The sequence below is a fragment of the Cuculus canorus genome, chromosome 6 (assembly GCF_017976375.1).
Source record: "Cuculus canorus isolate bCucCan1 chromosome 6, bCucCan1.pri, whole genome shotgun sequence".
Classification (NCBI taxonomy): Eukaryota; Metazoa; Chordata; class Aves; order Cuculiformes; family Cuculidae; genus Cuculus; species Cuculus canorus.
The window spans coordinates 6930677-6955988 of record NC_071406.1 but is presented as its reverse complement, the minus strand read 5'-3'; the positions used below and the strand labels follow the sequence as shown (position 1 = coordinate 6955988).

Below are 25312 nucleotides of genomic sequence, written 5' to 3'. Positions count from 1 at the left end.
TGCAAAAGCAAAAGCTGTTTGAGAGCTCTGAATGAGTTGGTTGCTGCAGGTGGAGTCTTTTCTAAAGGTGCTTCCCAAGCTCTACTATGAAAACTGCTCCTGTCCATGACTGTGCAAGCAGCTGGTTCTTGAGTCTTTATTAAAGATTTTATTTTTTTTAAGGTTAGGAAGTCTGGAGAAGGTGCATATGAGCCATGACAGGGAAAGAAATGCTGATGGGTAAATCTGTAGTGCAGAAAGAGACTGCCAAGCGCAGGAGAGCAGAGGTACCAAGTTCTTATTATCAGCGTATATATAGTATGTGGCAGGATTGTCATTAAAGGGCTCAGAATAGCAAAAGGAACTGCCTCAGATGCTCAGTGACACTGCAGAGGCTGTCAGTGCTTTTGCAGATGTGAGAAGTGCAGGTCAGGTAATGCAAAGAGCCCTGTTAATGATACTGGAGATATTAGTGCCCTGAAGCAAACTAGTCCTGAAAAGGCTGGGAATGCTTTGCACTTGTTTTGTACTATCCCACTCATTTTTCCTGGGACAACTTGTTTTGGTTATGCCCTACCTAAACAGGGGATTGTCTGGAAAAAATACATCTGATGTCTAGGTTGTGTAGCCAATATAGTAACATCTAGCGGTAAGCTGGGGTTTGAGAGATGGGCTTAAGGACTTTGTAGAGAGGTGTAAGTTTGGACATGCCATTGGTAGTCACAGTTGTCTTTAATCCAATACACTGATGAAAAAGGTGTCGAAATAAAAAAGCCAACTGAGAAAGTTTCAGAATCAGATTCTGTTTAGCGATGTTAAAGTTGCAGGTTGATGCCAATGTAGCAGCTGTTGGCGTTTTGCTCAGCAGAAAATTGAAAAAAGAATTCAAGTGCTGTCTGATAGTGATGTTGAAGTCATTGGGGATTACAGATGTGCAACGAGACAGACAAGGCAAAACAATGAGAAAATCAATATGATTTGGGGTTCCAAAAGTTGCCACTACTTTATGAAAATGATGCTGTATGTCTCTCATGAGAAAGAGATAACTTCAAGGTCACAGAAGATTGTTGCTCCGTGCTGTGGAGTACTAGGTGATAACACACGTGCATTGCAATAGCACAGGTGATGGCTCTTGATGTTTCATAAGCTCTTTGCGACTCTGATAGCTTGAAATGAAAGATGTCAAGGTTTCAGGGCATAGCACAACCTAGACAAATGAATTTGTTTCCCAGCAATGCTAATATTCGGAGTAGGCTTGTGTCCATCCCAGGAGCAACCTGAGTTGCTTCAAGGACTAACTGATTGTTGCTGGCAAATTTATTTCATAGTCTGGCCATGTTCATTAGAATGGTCTGTATTGTTTAGTTACGGAAAAGAGCACACGGTGAGGACTCTCCAGGACAGGTTAAGGGCACTCTACACATCAGAGCTTTCTCAGACAGAACATCTAAGAGCTGTCACAGAGATTGGACACGGAATAAATCAGGACTACTGCAAGAATGTGAAGCACTGTATAATCACTGGAAGCTTCTGAATCTTGCTTCAGATGTGTCTTGTTCCTTGCCTTCAGTGCAGAAAATACATTGCCAGAAATGCTGATATCAAGTGAATCGTCTGTGTTGTTAGATAGCAAATAATGTTTTTGAGTAGCTAAAACAAGCCATATGCTGTGAGTCTAGTAAAACATATGTATGTCGAAGGTGATACGTGATTGCTGCTACACTTCATAAATCTTTTATAGTGTGGTAAATGGGCTAAAACCAGCTAGGTTGGAAGGAGTATGAAAATTAAAAATAAAATAGAAATTGGGAAGGCTATAAGGGAAAGGAGAGATACCTATATTTCTGAGAGTGCATGAGAAGAGGATGTTCCTTGTATTAAATTTGCATTCATGTAATCCAGCTCTGAGAACTGTGGAGAGGAGGAATTACTAATTGGTGCAGCTGTCTCAGCAGCAGGCTCAGGTAAGATGAGGAGAGCCTTTCTTTGAGAGGAGAAAGGCAGTAGAGATAAAAACCAAAATGTTCTGAGCAGCTCCATCCCCAGGAAAGAACATTAGCTGCCCAGCGCCTGACACAACCTCACGTCCTGGTCTCAGATCTGATGTGTGACAAGACGGTGGTGGGAAGAGGTTGGCTCGGTAATGTAACACCACAGGGCAGAAGCGCTGTTGAATTCATCTTCACAGCTGGTAGCTTGGAGATGCTCTGAAAGAAAGCAGCAGCTGAAGATGGGCTAAAATTTCATGTACACTTTGATATTTTTCCTTTGTGACGTGTTTCCAGTTTGGTCATTAAACACGTAACCCTTGCTAGCATCAACCCAATGCTTTCCCTGCGTGAGGCTGCAGGTGGAGTGTCAATGGGCTGGTCCTGCAGCAAGGGAAGTCTCATCCCTTCGGGAGCGGAGGAGCTGTTTCCTCACAGAGAACTGCATCTCACCACAGTTATGGGCTGTCATAAGCTGGAAGTTATTTTCTGCCAGTTTATGGAGGATGGATGAGGCTGAAGGAAACCTGCTGTGGCTGACGTGAGCCAGTGCCATTCCAACAGCTAGTTGAGGTGGCTGGTGGGAATATGGTCATTGACTTAGCCATCCATGTCAAGAATAACTACAGAAAGATTTCCTGTTTTTTTGCAATGCGTGTTACTTGCATGCTGAACAAACCAGAGTGCTCATAGGCTTTGAGAGGTCTGGAGATGCCCATCAGCTACTGGAGGCACTTGGAAGATTTAGCATAGTTCCCAGCTGAGGTAGTTGAATTGTGAGATTTTGCATCCCCAAAGGAGCTTAATCTGCAGTGAGGGAAGGCAGATAAAGTGCAGTGTGTTCTGGCATGTTGCCTGTGAGCATGTGGCTGATGGTGGTTCAGAAGATGAGGACTCATCTAGGACTGTCAGTACTGGCATTTAACTGGGCAGGAACTTTAATCCAGCGTAAATTGTTATGAGGCTTTCAATTCCCACAAATTAAGGCTTCAGCAGGAAGTTTCTTTCAAGACACAAGAAGATTTCCTAAGCATTGCAATCTATGATGTATTATTTGTCTACCCTTATGATTCAATTTTCTGTGCGCTGCTCAACTGCTGTGAGGAGAAAGAAAAAGCGATTTTGTGAGGCGACCCAAGAGAGCTGCTGCAGAGCTGGTTGTATGCACAAGTGCTCCAGGAATGCCAGTCTGGAGCTGGCAGGAAGAAAACATGGGGTTCCTGGTCTGGGTTGACAGCAGGACTGGTGGGGTCCCGTTAGTGAGGTGGCTCCAGAGAAGCTGGGTGACAGCCTGGGGACCTCTGTGCTCCACTGGGCTCTTGCTTCTGCCTCCCTGCAGTATACAGTTTGTTGGAGTGTTTCTCAGTTGTTTTTTGCCTGGAGTCGAGAGGTAAAGAAGTGAATGTTACCTCAAACTGTCCGCATTCCTAGGGCTCTGTGGGGCACTGAAGCCTCAGCCCTTGCAGGGAAGCCTTGACGTGCGCGGTTCCCGATGTGCGCGGTTCCCATTGCAATAGTCCTGTGTTTTGATTTGTACTGGGTATTTTAATCTGTCAATTTTCCCCCAGATTGTACTATTTAAAGCAGTGAGGTTGAGGTGCTTCTAATTTTCTGGGCATCTCTTAGGATACATTCTGTTTGTAGATTTTTATGTTGCAACTATGAAAGACAGAAAATATCTTCTGGGATAAAGGAGATTCTCATATAATAGCACAATGTGTAGATCTGATCTTTAAGGAGTAGAAACAAAGTACCGATGGACTCTTAAGGGGGATATTTATGGAGGCATTTTTTTTCCCCGGTACAGCAAGAGTGCTTAATTTTAGTTGGAGATCTCATACCATTCCAGTTGCAGACAATCAATTTCATATCAAATGATATGGAATGTGTTGTCAAATTATATATGCTAATTGATTATGTGCTTGTGTATAATCTATTATTAAATTTTATTTTTAGCCTGGATTGTGAGTGCTGCTGTTCAATCTGCTGCAGAGCCTAAACCAAATTTCGTAGAGGGGTAGATGTCTCAAAGGAAATTATATTTCTTTATGTAATGAAAGCTGGTGGCTGCATACAGTAGACGGTCAGAAAGAGTGCCTTTACTGATGGGAAGGCTGCAGCACGTGTGGTGAGCATCCCATCTGTTGCTGATACCCATGTGCACAATTTGGAGCCAGCTGCAGGAGATGCTCCCTCTTGCTTGGCTAATTGTCGAGATTGAAGCTGGAAGTGCTGCAGGACCTATAGAAGGACAAGGAGAGCAGGTGGTATGAGAAGGAGTTGGGGACAACGGTGAGATGATGAGACAGCCAAGGCTGTATAGGAAACTAGAGGGAAGAGGGGTGTGCTTAGAGGGGTCATCCGTACGAATCCAAGCTTCATTATGTCCATGGGGCACCCTCTTTATTAGGTAAAACACTAAAGAAAATTGATATGCTTTTTTGGAGTGAATTTGATTTGAATGAATTGTTTTGCAAATGAGGATGTGACTTTTAGCAAGGGGAGCGGGCAGCTACTGTTTAGACTTCATTTTGCTAACTTGCATGATACGGTGTTCTACATTAGACACCCAACTTCAGATGCGTAAATGGCCACTCTTCTGTTTGAGACACCGAAACTATAAGGAGTTGTGCTAAGCAACTGAGTGGTTTGATTTAAGAAGAGAGCGTATGTGAAGACAAGGTGCTTTGTGTGTTGTCATTTTCCCTTGTAAGTGAGACTTGATTCGTTTGTGTGCGTGGGAATCTGCTGTGATTTGGAGTAGAGTCGAAAATATAAATACATCTTTATGGTGTGGGCTCTACTTCATTACCTGCAACGTGACTGCGTGCAGTTATAGGATAACCCCAGATCTAATATCTCAGTTGATTTGTGTGTGTTTGCTTGTTGGTCTTTGCAGCTACAGTTCTTGGAAAAACCTTTAGTTCACTAAAGAGTCTTAAATTATTTCAGAATCAGAAGAAAGTTGCAATTATAAATTTGGAGGTTTTCTGCTGGATTTTTTTCCCCTTCTTTACACTTTGGTTGCAGATATACTTTTTTTCTTGCCATGATATTTCTAAGAGGGTGCTGGAGATGGAGTTATTAATGAATATGTTTAATAAGTCATTAATGAGTGTATTTTATGTATAGGACTGCTCATCTGCATACATTAAATGTTGCAAGACTTTGTCCAGAAATGGAGTTTTCCTTCTGGAAATAAAAAAGAATTTTAACAAAGGAACTTGCTTTTGAAATGAATTGAGTTGCTCACAAATTTCATTTGAGCTCAGTGAAGGCAGAATCGGGTCCACTATTGTAATACTCCATATCAAATGGGGTAAATGCCTTTGATACGGGTTTATCTAATGCTTCTTTTAGACTTTCAAAGAAAGATTTAGCCAGAACTTTTAATTCATACTGATTTTATTTTTTGAAAGAGATTGACGTTTTAATAATGAAAAATTCATATATACTCCACTAATTAAGAAGCATATGCATCAGGTTTATCTAGACGTTATTTTTTTGTATAGCTTTTCTCCGTTAACATGAGCTCTTTTTTTTCTCGTACAGTCTTTTTGAACTGGATCCTTTCAGACTGGAGTCACATCTTTACAGAAGCTTAAGCCTTTGCAAAAGCTCGGGTTTTTTAAACATTTTTAATCTGTCTTAATATTTTTCATATCCTATAGCAATACATAATAGCTTTTATTAAGATCCCTACAATGTCTTTTTTAATCCCCCCAGACACCTGACATGTCAGGGATATATAGAATTGTAAACTTTTTTGAGCGTGTCTGGAAACCCCAGCGAGCCTGATGGACACTTATTTTTCCCAGGTTGCTGTTTTAAGCCCTGTAAGGCAATCAGAAGAGAACTTGCTCTAGTATATGTAATGCGAATAATTTTGGATACATTTCTTTTTCATTTCTCTGAGATGCCTGTGAAAGAGACTGGCTTCTGGAGATTCTCATCACATGCTTTCTGCAATCGCAGCCCATTTACTGTGTCCTGCAAGGGGCACCTGAAATCACTGCTCACATTTGAGAGTATTGCTAAAAAGGTTACAGTGATTCTTTTTCAGCCCTGAGACTCCTACTGCTGTATTGGAATGGAAAGGTAGAGAAGGCACAGGGTTTGCTGTTTGCTTACCTTCTTGTTTGTTTAGTACTTTAAGATTCACATTTATAGCCTTAAATAATAGTTAACTACAAGAAGAACTTATGGAAATATAAAACTCTTTTTTTTCTAACCCTTGATGCTTTCAAAGCAAGATCATATAGAATCATAGAATGGTTTGGGTTGAAAGAGACCTTAAAGATCATTCATTTCCACCCCCTCTGCCAAGGGCAGGGATGCCTCCCACTGGATCAGGTTGCTCAGAACCTCATCCATCCTGGCCTTGAACACCTCCAGGGATGGAGCATCCATGGTTTCTCTGGGCAAAATACTGGTATTTAAAGTATATATCATAGCTTATGTAGAAGTTACAGCCCGGTTGCAAATACTTTCAGGAGGGTTCTTTAGCCTGCTTATTGCAGGAAATTAGACGGGATGTGCATAGTGACCTACTTAAAGCGTCGCAGTGTTTATTAGAGAAAATAAAATTTGCAGGAAAACAGGTAGCAGTTCATTTGTTCAGAAATTAGTATAACAGTAATAAACAGTGTTTGAAAGGATTTTGAATTTGCAGAAACCTCTCTGTTGAAATGGAAACATGTTAAGCAGCTGCTTATGGGTTTGTTTGAAGAGATGTTATAGGCTTTGGGGAGGGTCCACTTGGAAAACTGTGTGTGTACAAACATGGAAAGAATGCTACCACTGTGCTGTAACTTCATTCCTAATGAACCCGTGTTCGTAGAATAATATGTTTATTTTTAGCTCTGAGAGCAACTCTTGATTCTTCTCTGGTGAAAAATGGTATGTGAGGAGAAAAAACCTGGCAGCTCGCAGGAGGAGGATAGAACGGAAAGTTGTGCTTTCAACATAGTTCGATCTACAAGTTATTTTGCTTTAATAAAACAAATGATATATAATACAATGAATAGGGAAAGTGAGGAAAATGGACAACGTTCTTCCTGTGTTTCAGTGTCTATATTAAATTTTGAGTGTGTAAAGCTTTTACTGAAATACCACTATAATTGAAGCCTTTGTTCTGTATGGAATCACCGATAGTGTTAAGGCTCACTGTTTTGAGGTGAAGTGTGCGTGGTATGTTTAGCACACATTAGGATGCTAAGAAACAACAAAGCAATGCAGGTAAATGTTGAGTAGATTCACTGGAGCTGATTTCTGGCTCTTTACTTGGTACTTGCATACCTGATAGGCTTTGTGAGGTTTCTTCTGAAGTTATGCATTTTACAGAGTCCTGCTGCCTCTAATCCAAAGATCTTCCCTTGCCTGGAGCACTGGCGCTGTCGTGTTTTGAGGTCTTGGTGGATCCCTGCTCCCCTTTTCCTAGTGTGGAAGGGAGGGCTCTGCCACTGCACCTGCCAGGCATCACCTGCTCTGGCAAGGGGCTTTCTTAAGGCACAGAGGTTCTTCTGTTGTTTTGCTGAAGAAAAAAAAAAGAGGTTTATTTTTTGTAGATCAAGATACCACTCCAACAATTTCTAATTATTCTTTCCCTTCTTGTTTAACCAGGTTCTAATCGGTGCTTAATTGGATGTGATTCCATATTATGTAGACTCTCCATGATGAGCTTCATGGATAGGCACTTTCTTAAAATAATTGACTTCTTGTGGTAGTTCTCTGTTCATATTTCATCTCATATTCCCAGCCTTTGTGGCTGTGCAGGAATTTGGGTCTCACAACAATACTTTGCGGGGAAAATTGTTTAGAAAAGTTGCTGGCTGAACGCAGTACTGCTTTGATTACCTGGAAGACAAACTGCCATTAGAAGATGACTATTTCTCTCAGCCTGGTTCTAATGAAGCTGGTACAAGTTTTGTTCAAGATGCAATCATTTCTTGGGATCATCGTTCAAATGCCTGATAGTAATTAGCCAAACCTAGAAACAGAGAAGGAGCAAGTGTCTTTTTTCTGTCTTGTCTTGGTATAAGATAGTCAGTCAGTGTCTGCATAATGTTCCCTTATGTTTTAAATGCTTTTGACGCCCTACTAGGGGTTGTGGTTGATGCCCTGGGTATCAATCTTGCTAGAAAGCAATAGAAAGACTAATGAGTTTGCCATGAGTTCTTCCTACCCAGTGATTCCAGTATTGACCTTCCTGAGTATACGCTAGCTTCTTTTCTTGGGAGATGTGACGTCCGTCACCTCTTTCCATGGGGTCCAAGGGCTATCAAGTGTTGAAACTGTGGCAGACACTTCAGTGAGTGATGATGACATAGATCTGAGTTTGGAGGGTCCTCATGGCTTGAGCAAGGTGACCTTCTCCCAAGGTGTTCTTGGCAAAGGAATCTACAGCTTTTCCTTTATGGTGTGGTGTAGTTATGAACCTGCCTTTTTCATTCCTACTGGCAGCCCCTTCATCTGAACATAAGAAATGCATTTATATTTCAATACTGCTTTTCACCTCCTGAAGGTGCTTGCACATCACAGTAATCTGGGTGAGGTGAACCCTCCTTTTTCCGTGTATAGGTTCCATCTATGCCCATGGAAGCATCAGGACCAGCCAGATGAGTCATATGTATTCTGAGCCCACAGGTTTGACAATGTCTTACATCACTAATGACACTGTTCAAATAAAGTGATATTCTAAAACCATTTTTTTAAGTTCTTCCCAAATAAATTCTATAAGTTTGAAAATATATGGCTTATAATAATGTCTCTGTATATTTTGTATGAGGTGATGCATGGCTGTATCTCGCAGCTAAATGCTGTATATTGTGTGTGACTTGTGCTTATTCTTATTGATTATTCTAAAATACTAATTTACAATTGACTCTCAAGTCTTGGATGCTGCTGAAAACCTCTGCTAGGAATAGATTTATATAGTTGATATTCACTGCTACTTCCAGTGTGTGGAAATACACTGAAACACTATTTTTAGATGTTTTATATAGCAGTCAAGCTTTTTGCTCACCCTCTTGCCTGTACCTTTATTTCTTGCCATTTGGAGAGTTTTGGATAAAAATAAAGAGGAAATTAGGAACAACAATCAATTTACCCTTAGCTTTCACAGTCCCTTATTACAATTGCTAATTTATCGGTGGGTAGTTTTATCAGTGGGTAGGCGCCTTTCTTTTGTAATGTATATTGAGGATAATTTTAAATGCAACTTTTAAGCTTAACCAATCTGCACAGTGCTTTGGGGGATTAGTTGCTCTTGTGTAAAGAACTGCGTGCATTTGAGGGGTGTTCTTACAGCCCTCTTGTGTGGTTTTTTTTTGAATGTTTGTCATAATAATAATTGATTGCTTTAGCAAGGTATGACTCTTTAGCAAGGTGTTTACCCTTGAGTGAATATTCCAGTTGGAAGCAGACAAACTTTTGAAAATTGCTTGAAAGTCTTTGATTAGAGCAGTCTTCCTCAATTTACAATTCATGTTTTGTTTGGCAGAATGGATTGAGATCCAGAAAAAAATGTCTGGGTTTTACGCTCTGCTGTAAGCTCTTTCTGTGTTTCTGGGCTTTAGGTTCTTTGGTTTGGGTTCTTCCCCATCAAATGATCTTCAGTTAAACAGAAGCTGCCTATTATCTCCTGTCCTTCCATGCGACCCATGTATTTTTTTTGTCCTTGTTGTTTTTTTTTTTTTTTTAAGAAATGAACATCACTAGCATTAGGACAGAAAACCTGAGAGCTACTAAGTAGGGTTACATTAAAATGATGATTTAATTGAACTCTTACACAGGATAAGATTGTCTCATTTTGCTGAACTGTAGTTTATGGAGGTCCTTGGCAAGAGAAAGCCAAGTTGCTTTTGCATTCATTACCACTGGGTCCAAATCACTGCTAATTTCGTCTAGTAGAAAAAGTAAGAAATAAAGGAAAAGTAGAACCTGTGATTTTAAGCATATTTATATTTACAAATGTGCTTTTCCCTGTAAGTTGGGGGAAATTCTTCCCGCAGGACAAGAAATCCTCCATTTTTTTCCTTTACCTTAGAGATGGAGTTGCTGACACGACAGAGTCCCAGTCTCGAAAGTAGGACAGGAGACATTTTCCACTTTCTCCAGATCAATCTTTTTGTATAACTCAAAGCAATTGCGGTCCTTTAAAGACTCTTGTACTGAAGAAAAATTACATAGTAAATGGAGTTCTAACTGTAGTAGTAACCCAATTCCCTGCTGATTTTACCACATAAGGAAAAAAAAAATATACGCAAAATTACGACCCAGCTCCTGTGCTGCCTCTGCCAGATATTGTCTGGTAGGCCAATTTTTAATGAAATGCCCAGGGCTTGCTATATATTTACTTCTGCCATTTAAATTTTAATTTTATATTTGTTTGTGTAATCAGATATATTGCATTACTGCTCTGTCACGTCCTATATTTAGTTCAGATTCCCATCTTTTTGAAAGAAGAAAATGCTAGAGGAGTGTAAAATAGTTAAAATACTGTGGAATACAAGCCTGGGAATGGATGCAGATTTTAATATTGGAAGTGTTTATGGTAGCAGTCCAAATACTTTCAGCAAGAAAGAATGTATGAGACTTGGGAAGCTATTAGTGGAGATTTTATTTAGTTTAAAGTACAGCCATTTCACTGCAGAAGCTGTTAATCTCCCTAAATGTAAATCCACAAAGGGAACTTCTGCCAGCACTGATTTCTCCTGAAGGTTGACTCAATTTTTATTTAAATTCTAAAACACATGGAAAATGAAGGTTAGAGACTGGTAAACGTCCATCTGTGTTTGCTTTTTACAGAAGCCTTTGTGCATTGGTTGACCTATTAATTCACCTGATTTGGGAAGATCGAGTTTACCTTGACTAGTATGAAAAAAGTGTTCTTCTGTGTTTTCTAAAAGAATAATGTTCATAAAATCATAGAATCAGGATAGTTTGGGTTGGAAGGGACCTTAAAGATCATCTAGTTCCAGCCCCCCTGCAGGGACATTCCACTGAATCAGGCTGCCTAAGGTCCCATTCCACTGTTTGGGCAGGGACATTCCACTGAATCAGGCTGCCTAAGGTCCCATCCAACCTGGCCTTGGTTGGATGTTATGGTTGTTGTGTTCTATCATACTGTAATCATCATAAACTTCAGTGGACAAAATCCAACTCCAGTATGGGCAATTGGAATTGAGAACTTTGGGCGGCCTCTTATTGATTATCGTGTTATTAAAATACTCCCTTTGGCCCCATTGTGGTGCCCCATGAGTTGTTTTCCTTCCTTCCTTCCCCTGAAACAGTGTTCTATATTCGTTGCTTGTTACAGTTGTGCCCAGTATGACTAACCGTGTGTGCTTTACTTTGCTTTTATTAATGGAGTGGAACTTTAAAAGAAAAATAGCCAGTGAACATCACTAACTGACTTGGTAGCATTTGTCCGATAGACTCTGTCTGTTCTTTCTTTGACCAGTTGGAAACTTGTCCATGGTGTGTTTCTGAAATTTTACGTTATTTAACCTAATATAATTAAATAAAAATCTCATTTTTTTTTAGATGATACATGTAACTATTAAGAGTGAAGTAAATAACATTGTCTTTAATTGCAGTTGTTGGATATTTACAGGTACTTTCTGCTTGTTTCAGAGAGGAGTGTGAGTAAGGCTTTAAGAGAGGGTTGAAAGCAAGTGTGATGAATAGATAAAAGCAAAAGAAGTCAAAGATAGATTTAAATTGCTTTTTAATATAGACTTTAGTAATATGGTAAAAATAGATGTAATAATGTAACATGACTATCTTAGTACATTCCTGCAAGACGACCTTAATTCTAGCATTTCTTAAGGCTGATTATTTGCAACTCTAAAATTGTTATAGTATCCTATTTTGGATATAATGTAGAATATCTGTAGTGTTTCCTCTATAAGTTTTTCTGGGGGGGGGGGGCGTGGGGGGGGGGGGGAAGCAGAAAATAAAAGAGGAGGAAATATGAGAGGCATGAAAATGACTGCAGAGAATCAGAAAACAGAAGAGGGGAGATGCAAGTGAGCAAAGGCTAGTTAGGAGAAGGAACAAAATATTGTAAAGTGAGAAAAGGGATAAGAAATCAAGCTGAGAAAATGTGGTAAACACAATAAAATGATATCTGTTATCTTTTGGGAGAAATCAACTACTTTAGTATGAGAAAGAATTAGAGACAGAGGATGGAAAGGGTTTGAAGATTAAGGAAAAGGTAGCCAGGAGTAGGTGTGCAGCAGGTGATTAAACTGAAGAGCTCAAAGAGATGACAGAATCGAATAAAGAAAAGAGAATTATATTGAAATGGGAGAAAGCTACCTGTCTGTAGGACTTGTAAGAGGCGAACCACAATTTGAGATCTGATGTCAGCTGGCACAGAAGCAAAATAAAAAAGCTGGGGACAATGTAGAATATCTTGTGTAATTCATAGCTGTCTGAGCCTACTTTGAGCAGGAGATTGGACTAGAGACCTCCTGAGGTAAGGACCTGCCAACCTGGATTATCCTATGAACGAGGAATAAGTAGACTGAATGACTGTGCTCAGAGAAAAGAGCATTCAGAGTAGGTAAGCAGTCCTCCATGCAATGGCAATAATTGTGTGATGGGGAAGGATGTGTCGCAAATTAAGCTGATCTTGAGGAAAAGCTGAGCTGTGATTGTGGAGGTACAGGACTGTCCAGCCACGTAAATCCCCTGTGAGTCACTGGCCTTGGTACAGAAGCAGAGCTTAGATATCTGTCTTCTTTTTTCCTTCTCTCACACCCATCTTCTTCCTCAGTAAATCTACACCTTAATGGTATTAAGGAGAAATAAAATAGAAAACTGTTTCTGAAATCGAGGTGAAAATGCCTGTTTCAGTGAATAAGATTGTTGAAAACTGCAAAGCTGATAAGGACACTACAGTCCCAAAGCAAAATACGTCCTACCCTGGAAGCTGCAGTAGGTGAGAATGAACGTAAGGTTTAGGGGGAGTGAGTCGAAAGGATTTGGGTGGCAGAGGAGTTGATCAAAGTTTAAACATTAATGGAAGCTGTGTGTAGAAAAGAATGTAGTTGTCTTCAGTACTTGGAAGAGGAGAAATGTGGGAAATAGTGGAAGAAATTTGAAATCTCAAGAACGGAGGCAGAGAAATTCAACATTTCCAGCGCTGTGTGATCCATAGCGGTGAGAGAAAGAGAGAGCTCTACAGAAGATTGTAGAGCCGCATCCCTCAAATAGTCACTGTGACAACCACTGCTGGAGTAGGAGAAGAAGGGACTGTAGGTGGCTTTGGGTTTTTAGTGATGGAATAGGTGTTCCTAACACAACAGAAGAGTTAGAGAGGATAGGTGGGAGTTAAGGAAGCAGACCCTGCAGGAAAAGTGCAGAAGGAAATGAATGAAGAACTAGAAGCTGTGCACTAGTTAGAAGGAGGTGGTCATTTCACTTTATATCAATAATATTGTTAACATTGATAACTACTTTCTGTGGGGCAGGGAGAGAGAAACCAGGCTGCAGCGGAGGAGAACCTAGATGTCATTTCTTTGAAAATGTTTCACCCAGGTTTGATGCAGGTGTGAATTTCATTCTGTCTGAATTACTCTAGGAGTAGTTCGGACCCATTTTCTATGCTCTGATGTTCAGTTTTTTAATTCAAAAATTAAAAAATCCACTGCTGGATGCGCTAGTAGAAACCGTTCCTTTGGTAGAACTGGCAAAGGCAAAATGCTTTCAGGAAGATGCACCCTTTCAGTGTGGGGAGCGTGGTTAATCGAGGACCCAGCAGGAAAACTGGTTCAAGATGCTTGTGGGCTGCACCATCGGAGAAACCAGGGAACCCTTTAAGTTACTAGCAGCATGTTGAAGCTCTGAAATATGAAATGAACTGATAATTTTCATAGGTCACGCTCTTTCCCATAAACCAAACTCATCTGCTCTCCTGAGGGGAGACAGAACAACTGGGCTGACTTCTCATTATCTCTTCCTATGGCGTATCCTTATTGAATTACTGCCAGGTAGAGGCAGCAGATGCTCATCAAGCCACTGCAGGACTCCTCTGTTAATTGAACTGTAATGGGGATGACAGCAGGGAAGGTCAGGATGATGGGGCCAGTGATGTAACGTGAACTGTGGTAAGAACAACCTGCACGGGCAATTGACCTTGATTAAATAATATTATACTGAGGGCTTTTATCGGTTGATATCATTATGATTATTTTTTCGTATCAATACTGCAATAGTGTCAGGGACCTCTGTGTGAATCGTATTATATTGTGTATATTGGGCAAATATATTTCTCACCCTAAAGAGATTAGACTTTCCAATGTGAAAAAATATAGTGAGTGACTATAACCAGCTACAGGGGAAAAGAAATGAGAATGAAAAAGGTAACAGTGACAATATTTTAAAATAGATATATAGCTTTTCTCAACTGATTACTCCAACTGCTTTAAAGGGTAGTATCATTCTAACTGCAATTTGGTATTTTTGTTGTTGTGATGCATAGTTAATCTTGGGGTGAAAGCAAGTCCACTTTTAAATGAATGTACAGATGTTATTAATAGTTTTGGATATGAAAAACACTTTCCCACACCTGGCTCTGCGTCTCTTGCAAAGTGCCTGGGAATGCCTGAGTTTCAGCCATGCATCCTAATGCCCGGTTCTGGCATGGAGCCGGAGCACGTGCCTGATGTTTCTTCCACTCCGGAGGAAGCGATGCGATGTGATTATGTGAGCTCTCTGCTACTTTGTGCATCTTCTGTGGAGGCATGTTTCGCCTGGGTGCTGCCGCTGCAGGGGGGAATGAGCTCTGTGAGGCTTCCCTGAAGACACTTTGTGGTGGCGTGGGGAAGCTTGGTATAAGCAGTAGCTTATGTATTTCTGAAAAAAAAATTCCACCTCAAACCCAAATGCTACTCTTCAGTAGAAGCTGTGTATTTTTGCACTCTGTTACTCTTAGCGTGTTGGAGTCAGTCTGTATGGCAGTTAGCAAAAACTGGATTCAGAGCGCAGCGTGTGAGTGTTGGCATCTGTGCCGGTGTTCTGAAGCCATTTTTAGAAGTTCTTTATCCCAGTGTCACTCTTATTTCTCATGTCTGTTCAGCCTCCGTGGTGTTTTTCTTAAAGTAATATAATATTGTCTTAACCGTTTCATTACACTGTCTGCCTGGGTGGGTTGACATCAATGACTGGGCCGTCCGTTGGAAAGCAAGTGGAAAGAAATGGAATCAATAGTAAGGCATTGTAAAATTTATTGGGTTAATTTATTTTGACAACCCTAGCTGTGTACTTAAAGTTCATATTCTTACCCAAGACTTGACTTACACAGGCTTTTATTCTGTAGAAAAGATGAAGCCTTGGTTGTAGGAGACTTCATCACGAGACTTCACTGGTGATGTTTGATAGGAAATGAAGAGCTGTAGAGTGTTTTGATTAATTGTGCTCCTCTGTAGAGCCTCTGTGTTTTTGAAGTGGTATAGTGTTTGCATTGCATTGTGTTCCATATTTTCTCCTTTCCTACGAGTTTGTACTTTGGTGCACTGAAATAAACAGCTGATGACAGGGGATGCATTGGAGTAAATGTTTATTTCAGCACTTTGGAAATGAGTTTTTTGAAATAGAATTTATCTTGTGGATGTGTGTTTGTCTCTTCATATTAGCTCATTTGGATATAGACTAGAACCGGGTAGTAAAAATGGCAAAATAGTAATGGCTACGTACAAATAGAGCTAGAAATAATGTGGAAAAGAAATTATTCTTAATGTAAAAGTTACTGCAGAAGCAAAACTTTATGCATTCAAGAAGTATTGAAGTTGTTCTCTGCAAATTTGTATGTACAAGGATGGGGTTATTTTAGCTGTAGTCACCATTATTTTTAGAGGTTCAAAACTGAACCCCACATACTCTCTGAAGAATGGAATGACAAATTAAAACTGTAACGTTTCCCTCCCTGTCTGTAGCTAATTTGTTTGGTCAGATCCTTGGGTGTATGCATGCACTTAGTTGATCTCACTGTTCAGATTGCAGATAAGCTTCCGATATGTCAGTCCTGTGGCAAAGAAGCAGATGGTCCTTCCCCTGCTAAGCAGAGCCTAAGTCTTTGCAAAGTTTACGTGCTTGGTGATACTTGATTGTATTATTTTGACCTTGTGTTTAAGATTGATAAACTCTGTGTGGTGGCAGTGTTCCAGCGAGGGGAAAAAAAAAGACTGACCTGCAGCCTGTGATGCTGTATTAATGTCAAATAATATGAAGTAATATCAGAATGCAGAAGAAAAACACTGCAGTAAAGCAATTTAATTTCTGTGAACTGAAAGCAGTTTAATAGGAATGCTATGAAAATTTGCCGTTGCTCCTGCAGCAGAGGTCATGAGGTGTTTTTTTCATTTTTTGAAACTCTGCTGCCTTGTAATTGGTGACTTTGAAGCTTTCTGTTGTTTTCAATGTGAGTGATCGTGCTGCTGAAGTAGGGAGTTTGCTCTTCACCAAGTCTGATTTCCAGATTTACCTCTTAAAGGAAATTAATTTCAAATCCTAGTTTTCAAATGGTACTGTACTGCTGAATGTGCGTTGCATGCAATGTTTTGCCAGTGAAGTGAGAGTAATCCTCTTCGAACAACAACTGGCAATAGCAGTTACTGATATGGCATTGGAAGCAGTGCCAGCTCCTTTTCGCTTTGTCTGCTTAATTGCAATTTAACAGTAATTCAAGATCTATGCAACTGTGACCGCAATTCTTAGATGTAGCTGAGTCTGAAAGGACCTTTAGTTCATCCAATGCCAACGATAAAAGCTTTAGCAGAATAGTATATTGACAATGGACTCAAACTTTTCTATAACCATTGAAAAAATAAACAAAAAGAAACTTTTTCCCCCCCTCAAAGCTGTAAAGTTTTGCTGTTATGTAAAGGATGTGCTGTAGAGTGAAAACATCACTGAGCTTGTTCTGGGCTGTGTTGTGCTGCGCTGGCTGACAAGCCTGCCATGAGAAGGCATCCAAATGTTAGTGTGTGGAGGTTATACACATTACCTATAAAGACTCCCTCAAACTTACGCAGGTTTGGGGTGTGGCTCCATAAGTTTACACCAGAGCTGTCAGATACGAAGATGATCTGACGTGAGAGATGTGGAAGCCACAACTTGTTGGAGGCGGGGAAGGTATAGTGAGATATATTATTTATGCAGGCTTTATTTTTAAACTGCACCCTGGGCATTTGACACCGTTCTCCTGTCAGAGGTGGGATCTGGGACTTTGCAGGGGTTTGGTTTGAGTTGCTACAGCCATTCTTGTGTTTAATTAAATATATGAAAGTGCACAAGCGGTGGGAAAAGGTTACTTAAAAGTTAGTAGAGACTTTCTGTGTCCTGCTCCTTGGAAAAAAAATCAATATCTGAGTTCATGAGAGAAACCTATTGACAGTCTGGAGCATTTTGATCTTAATTGCTCTGTACTTGTTCCTGCTGTGAGAAGTATGATAATAGCTTGAAGAACATTTGTGAAGGTAAATTAGCCTACTCTGAGCGCTAAGACACGACACCAAGAGCACCAAAAGGTCCACGGCAGTTAAGTACTCCTGAGAACTCCAAGGCTTGGATAACTTTTGGGCACTTGCATATTGGTCGCACTGAATGAATTTTTTAGGAGATGTTGGAGTGTCCCTTGGTTGTGGAGCATCTTTCATCCTGCTCTCAACAGGCATGAGGGCTGTAGGTGTCTTGTGTGATTGTGCATTCGAGGGATATCAGGATGGTGCGGTTCATAGACTCTTGAATCCTTGACTTTGAAATCTCCCTACTCTTCCCGCAGAGTATAAGCCATACATGTTTGTATACAAATGAAGCAGATTTTGCTTCAACTGCATTTAACTGGTCCTTCTGAACTGACTTCCTTAGAAAAGTCTGAAATCATGTGTAGACTCTTATTGTAAGTCAAGTGTGTTCCCACGGAGTCCATTGAAAGTACTTAGAGTGAAGGAGACGCAACAGCAGTATCATTTCACAGAACGGTTCTGCTCTATCACAGTTTTAATTAAAGTAGTTCTACTGATGGAAAGTCTATTCTCTGGTGTTTTTTTTTTTTTTAATGTAGTCATAATGCATCAGTTTGAGCTCCCTTGCTGGAATATCTTTCATTATAATCCACTTAGCTAAGTTTATAATTAAACTTCCAAATTCAAACCTGCTTTTGCTACGTTTTTAGGATGTACAAAAACTGAAGCAGGAAAACCTGTCTTTTACCCCAAACAAACTGATGTAAGCTAAGAAACAATCCATTGGCAGTGCAGTTATTTCTTACTCTTGCTTTTATTCTCCAGAATCTTCCATAGATTTGAAGAAATGAATATCACTGAATAGAAGAAAAAGGATTAAATAGTTAATGGATCCTTACAATTTCGCTCTATAGATCACCAAAATACTTTCAAATATAATTGGTGAAGACTGTGACTATTTACTAAGCTTTGCAGCAACTGGGCATTGAGGAAAGTTAAGGTTTATATGCGAAAATGGACCTGAGTGAATTTATGTTCAATTTAGTCAATCTGGAGGTCATACAGGCTTACTCCTGGCCCAAAGCTTGGCTGGTTTAGACCATCTGCTGGTTGTTTGGAGTGATCTTTCGTATGCAGATGTGTTAACACCAGATGTTCTTTCAGGCATTATTTACCCTTGCAGTTATTGTAGCAAATTAGCAAGGAGTTGTGTAGCTTAATGTTTTGATTCCTGATGGGTGACCACTTAGGGTAAGAATACCGTCAGGCAATTGTCAACATGATGTATACATTCAGCTCATTCATGCCGTATGTTTTTATTCAGGATTTTCTAAAATGCTCCTGGAAGAAGAATAAGTATTCTTAAGTGAGGTTTGAAGGTGAAGAAATAGAGGTATAGAAAATCAAGCTACTGTTCTCATATATGCAAAGTTGCTTCACTGAAATCAAGGGGAAGGCGTGCAGATTCAACTATTAATGTCAGAGCGTGACCTTAAGTGACTTTTTGCACAAGAGGTCTGTGATACAGCTGGAAGCAGATGAATTTAGGGTGCCCCTGCTTTAACTGGAAGACTGTCTTTCTCTAAATGTGTACATGGAAAAACGTGTAATGTTTGTTTTCTGTATGGAAGTAAAGGCAATTTAGTGTAACTATGTTCGTTAAATAAAAAATGAGTCAGTGTGCATGTAAACCTATGCCATGGGCACATATGAACTTATATCTGGAGGTTTGTTGCTAGCTTGATGTATGTGAATGTGCACACACTTTCATTTCGTTAAACTTGGTACCTGTAGCATTAGCATTAGTGGTTTTTTTGCATCTCCCCCCCAGGGATGGTCTGCAGTGCATGTCTGTGATGATCAGCCTTTGCTACTGGCTTAAGACAGAATAGAATTAGCTTTGTGGATAACAGCTTTCAGAGAAGACAGGGCAGACTTTGCTGTTATCTGAGGATAAAGAGTATGCTATAAACATCCAGATTATCTTGGAATATCACAAGCCATGGGTTTGTGCTGTGTGCAGTAGGCAAACAGTTGCATAATTACTGCTTACGTTTACGTTAAGGAAATTTATTCATGATTAATGATGCTTATCTTTGTGCTAGACACCTGCCAAACGATTTATAGCCATGCATGTGATCTGCAATTGCTTATTTTTGGTTGCTGTTTAAAGTGTTTGGGATTATTCTAATTGCATCATGTATTTTAAATGGAGAGCGTCCTTGTCAGCATTCCCTTCTCAGAAAGAAAGTAGTTCAGATTTACTCAGGACAGGGAAGGTCACAACTTCAGGTCAGTTCAGGGGTAATTTAACTGACGTATGACAAGCTTGAAGCCGTGTTTCAGGTTTAGATCAGATTAAGTTGATCTTTTTCTAAGTTCAGTAATAAATACTGTATAAGTCCACGTTGGAGAAGAGCTAGATTGAACTTCCCTAAACCGCAGAAGTCATAGAATCATAGAATAATTTGGATTGGAAGGGATCTTAAAGGTCACCCAGTTTCAACCCCTCTGTGATGGGCAGGGACACCTCCCACTAAATCAGGCTTCTCAAAGCCCCATCCAACCTGGCCTTGAACACCTCCAGGAATGGGGGCAGCCACGACTTCTCTGGGCAGCCTGGGCCAGTGCCTCACCACTCTCACAGTAGAAAGATTCTTCCTAATATCTCATCTAAATCTCTCCTCTTTCAGCTTAAAACCGTCCCCCCCTTGTCTTGTCCCTGCCCTCTGTGGTAAAGAGCCCCTCACCAGCTTTCCTGTGGACCCCTTTTAAGTACTGGAAGGCTGCTTTAAGGTCTCCCCAGAGCTTTCTCTTCTCCAGGCTAGACAAGCCCAGCTCTCTCAGCCGGTCTTTGTATGGGAGCTGCTCCAGCCTCTGATCATTAAAAAACACTCTTATTCCTCGAAAACTTGCAGAAAGAGCAAGTGATCCCTTCTCTACCAGTGCAGTACGTGTAGAGTGGGGAATCAGCAGTGGACCATCAATCTTTTATCTTTCGATGTTGGATGCTTTTGAGAACTCTGTTGTGTCTTGGACCAGCACAGCGCCTGTCACTTGGAAACACCTCCCTCGCAGTGCACGCCTGTAGCTTGTGGCTGTCCGAGCAGTGGCTACAGTATGGGAAAAGTGTCCCAGAGACTTCTTCTCCTCCCTAGATCAGCAAGGATGAGATGGAATTTGCCTGCTGGATATTTCATTGATGTTGAAAATGAAATTAAATTTTGAACACTTTAGAAATAAAATATTTGTCAGCTGTAGGCATTTTTATTTATTTATCTTATTTTGATAATGCACTTGAAGAGCAGAAGTGTAGGTTTCTGAATGGAAGTCTGTTATTTAAAATTAATTTTATTCAATCCTGCCATTAAGAGAATTAGCAATGGATTAGATAATGTAAATGCATTATCACAATCATTAGTAAACTTGCACGTGGCTTTTTCAAGACTGCCTGTATGTTCCCAGCCATTACAGTTAATGTACGATATCCTTGTTTTTCTGAACAAGATTCCATACAAATCAAGCAAAACTAAAAGGATGCTTGTGTCTAATCCTTCAAAGATAGGAGAACAACACCTCATTATTTAATTTCATGAGAATCTGTTATTGCAGACTGTTAGTTGTGCAGGCCTGTATTATGTAGGATATGGAATAAATTCAGATAATCACTGTTGGAAAACCAAGATATTTTTCAGAAGAAAGCACATATCTAAATATATTTAAGCAATTGCATGAATTTAATTGTAACTAGTCTTGGTGAAGACAATTTTTAAAATATAAATCTAAAATATAATATATATATTTATATATATATATTTATAATAAATATAAATAGTCTTTTTGTTTTTTTCTCTCTATTTTTCCTCTTATTTGCCAGTTTACAACTAACCATGCTGACACATTTGGGAGCTGAGATATACTGTAACTAAAATTGATGTGAAGTGTTCGTGGCCTTCATAGTGTAATTTATTCATGTTTCTGTAGATAGCATATGTTGCCTGTGCAATAATTTTTTATCGTATCAGGGCAGAACAGCAACTATTCCAACGTGTGTTGTAGCAACCTAGATATACAGACAAATTTTCATTGTGCTTTGCTGTGGTGTAAATCAGTGGACTCTACTGAGCTCAGCTGGGGTGGGCGAGATTAGAATCAGTCTCATGGTGTCTAATTTATTTCTATTTTTTCTACCCTAATGTAATCTCTGTTCTTGCTCTGTGGGGAGCAGCAGCCAGTTATCTTTGTAGTCCTGCCCAAAGAATGAACATATGCGAAACCCCTCATTTTGAGCAGGAATATGCTATTCCTAGGGATTTATTGCTGTTTACTGACCCTTTGAATGCTGGGATGGAGGCACTGTGTTGAGAAAGCAGCTGATGAGCTCTATTTGTGCTTCATTAAAAATCTCAGCATCTTTTATCAGCTGTTATCTGAGATTTCCTTGGATTTGCCCATGTCATGCTCCCACCTGTGTAAGGCGTGTTGTTTTTACGGCATTCTTGTGGACCTAGAGAGCTGCCTTGCGATTCAGATGAGCGTCGCCTGCGCAGGGCCGGGCATGCTGGCTCCCCTCCAGTACTTAAATCTGAACATCTGAAGAATTTCTTCGCTTGTTTTGCATTTTCAGATGTGAACAGTGTTGGAGCTAATGTCACTAATTCCTTCTCTTTCTCCTGACAGAACGTCAGTGACTCCGTTTTCCTACCGTCATAGATGGTAACTGCAATGCTGAAGACATTGGGCGCGTCGCTCCTCCTCAGCTCTTCTGTGTGAGGTGAGCAGCCATCTAGACGTGCAAAACACATTAAGTGCAGGATGCCTGAGGGCCCCTTTTCCCCTCCAAGGACTTCCCTACTATATTTGCATTGGAGAGGAATGATGTCCTCTCCATCTCGTACCTGAAGGGTGCTCAAGGTTTCAGAGCCTCACTTGTGCTTCATATAAGGCCACTGGTTGTCCGTGTTACATTGTCTGGGCGTTGCGACTGAGAGGGTTGCATTCTGAATTAAATGTGAATTCTGAATTAAATTAACCTGGAAGAAAAGAGCAAAGCAATAAACGCGATCCCTTGCCCGCGTTACTGTGTTTGATCAGCCTGATGTTTTTTCAGGTCTTACGTGAAATGCCGTTCATTTGAAACGCAAGAATGAACTAAACCAGATAACAGTTATTGCATTGTATCTTCCACCATAGTTAGTCAATATCTGATTAAATATAATTGCATGAATTTATCATGATAAAACTGTTTCAAAGTCATTCAAATACAACTTGAAATTAAAAGTTTTGTTCTGTATTCAACATGTACTATTTTCAGGTTTATCTTCAGCTTCTTATCAAGACTGATGCTGTGTTTTATATATTATGACAATGTTGCTTTTCATAAGGTTGGGAATGTAATGGTATTTTCTGGACCAAACTTCTAATAACTGATAATTTTAATGAAAATCACCAAGATTATGCCAATGAAGACAAATCTTGAAGACAGATGTTACTGCTCTCCTTACGCTAATATGGATGTGACCTTTCTTTACCTATAAAAGTAGGATTAATCACTAATAAGTAGAAATATATTGAGAATTTAAACATAATGTAAATACAAAACGTATTACATAAGGAAAAAAAAAATATAAATTTACCTGAGAAAGTAGCTGTTGTTTGATGTGGCATGTAGCATGAACCTTTTTTGAGTCTCAAAACTGTTTCCACTTGGATGTGAACGAATCCAAAGTATCTTGGAACTCATGTAAAATCTGCATAAGTAAGTGCCTGGTCAGTCATCTTTTTTGATGAGATTTGAATTACTGGGACGAATCAGAAATCCTAAGATTTTGTTTTGTTGTACATTTGTCTTAATTTCTCTTGTTTTGGAACTTTTCTATGGTATATAAACAGTGTGGATGTTCACTGCAGCAGGCATTTAGAAGTTGGACTCCTGCTTTGTATAGGAGACTGAGGTAGACATCCCTCCTTGGTTCCAGTGCCAGACTGTGATGATGTTAATGACATGTATGGTGTAAAAATCCTCCAGCAGCAGGACCTGATCCATTCTTGTCTCAATCCCAACATGGCTCTGGTTTATCTGAAGTGTTGGAGAACTTAATTAAAATCCCTTAGTCAGAGAGACCCCTCCAGAGTAACTGGTTGCTGGTTGAGCTCAAATGTCAGGGACTAAATGGGAGTTTAAGTACCCAAGTAATGCCTAGTTTTCCCTTTCGGGGTGATTCTTCATGTACTGATAAGCAATCCCTGCTTCCCTACTTTTCCTGCTGCAGAGCTTATGTTGCTTTTGTTGTCCCATGTTCACACATGGGATGGAGCTGAAGCAATTCCATGTCTGGTATTTCAGTTGTCAGGGGTCCTAAATGTAGGACGTGAGGTCTGTATTCAGAACTAAATTTTGCACCTGGAATCTGTTATCAACTTTGGTATAGCCTGCCTGTGGCATGACAGTGTTCGTGCTAAAGATAAATTAAACAGAGAAAAGAAGGGACATATCAGAGATTGTTATTAGATCCCTTGCCATTGATTTGCACCTGCAGATTTCTTCTCTGAAAAACCTGCTGAAAGTATTTATGATGGCCGTGTTTGTAGGATAGGACTGCAGGCACTCCAGGAGCTGACTCTCTCCTGTCTTCCTCACTACGTTTTTTCCTTCTCCTTCTCTCCAGGATGAGCTTCTATAACAGACTTAATGAATCCGGCACACACCAGAAATGCACAGTGGCACAGTGGCCACTTTATGCTGAGCCTGGTGCCTTGGTGTTTTCGGTCTTTTAGCAAGCTTTTTCTTTTGTTCATTCTAGGACCAAAGAAGACAAGAGACTGAATTATCTGAATTATGCTTCTACAACAGAACCGGGTTTCTCCTCATTGGGCATGGCAGAGCCTGGGGAAGTCCTTCCTTTTGTTTGTTTTCTTAATGTTACAAACAGCTGATCTGGAAGCCAGGAGAGGTCATCAGTTTGTCTGGAAAACAGGTAGGAAAAAGATATGTCGGCTTACCTGCTAGATAATTCCTGCATTTGAGGATGGAGTGATTGTCCTTTCTTCATTCTGTTTTAGCGCAATAATTAATTAAAAAAACCCTGATAAGGTCTTGTATTCTAAATTATTTTGTGACTCAAAGATAGGAGTGTTTAATCTCTATTTTATGTTTGTAATCTTCATTTCTGTTGCAGTTACGCACCAGAGTGACTCCAGAGTGTAATTCTGGACTTCTTAATGCTTTTAATCTGAGAGTAAATTTTCTACTGGATCCTGATATCATCATGCTAATGTTGCTTCCTTTGAAATATTTAATAATTTTCCTTTTCGTGTTCAAATGAAAAGGGCATACAAGCATCTTTCAGGATGAAGCAAGCCAGAAGTCCATACTCGTGGCTGATTTATTTCTATTCCGTTGGTACATTTAGTGAATCATTTCTGTCCATCACTCAGGTTGGGTACATGCAGTATTTGAACATTCAAAGTTGGGCATGCACAACGTTGGAAGCTTTTGTGAAAACACGTTGCAAACACTGCGATTGTTACTGAGAGGAAGGAGGTAAATGAGAAAAGGTCTGATACAAACCCATAAAACTAGGTATGGCACATTGGATCCTTATTTTGTAGCACAACCCAACAACAAAGAATGTTCAGTGAAGTAGAAAGATTGACAAATTTGGGAAAAGTTTACTCAAAGTACTCCATCAAAAACATGCAACTGAACCAGGGATTTCATTGCCCAGGATCCTTTTGAGATTTAGCCTTTTATGACTCAGCAACAGAGGGATTAAATTTGATGGGAAAATAATTTCTCCCCTTTTTTGGAGAGATTCTTTGGTGGTTTGGTTGTTTTTTTATTAATATTATTTTTTATTATTATTATAGTTC

At 39.9% G+C, this 25312-nt stretch overlaps 1 protein-coding gene across 6 annotated transcripts in view; it reads left to right on the top strand.

Moving 5' to 3' along the window:
* THSD7B (thrombospondin type 1 domain containing 7B) overlaps positions 1 to 25312 on the top strand; it is a 395032-nt gene that overhangs the window by 96734 nt on the left and 272986 nt on the right. For all 6 annotated transcript variants that reach the window (XM_054070664.1, XM_054070665.1, XM_054070666.1 and 3 more), the window contains 2 exons: positions 22121 to 22214; positions 24244 to 24417. In XM_054070664.1, coding sequence (XP_053926639.1) covers positions 24279 to 24417 — 139 coding nt within the window. In that variant the 5' untranslated portion in view covers positions 22121 to 22214; positions 24244 to 24278. The remainder of the gene's footprint in view (positions 1 to 22120; positions 22215 to 24243; positions 24418 to 25312) is intronic.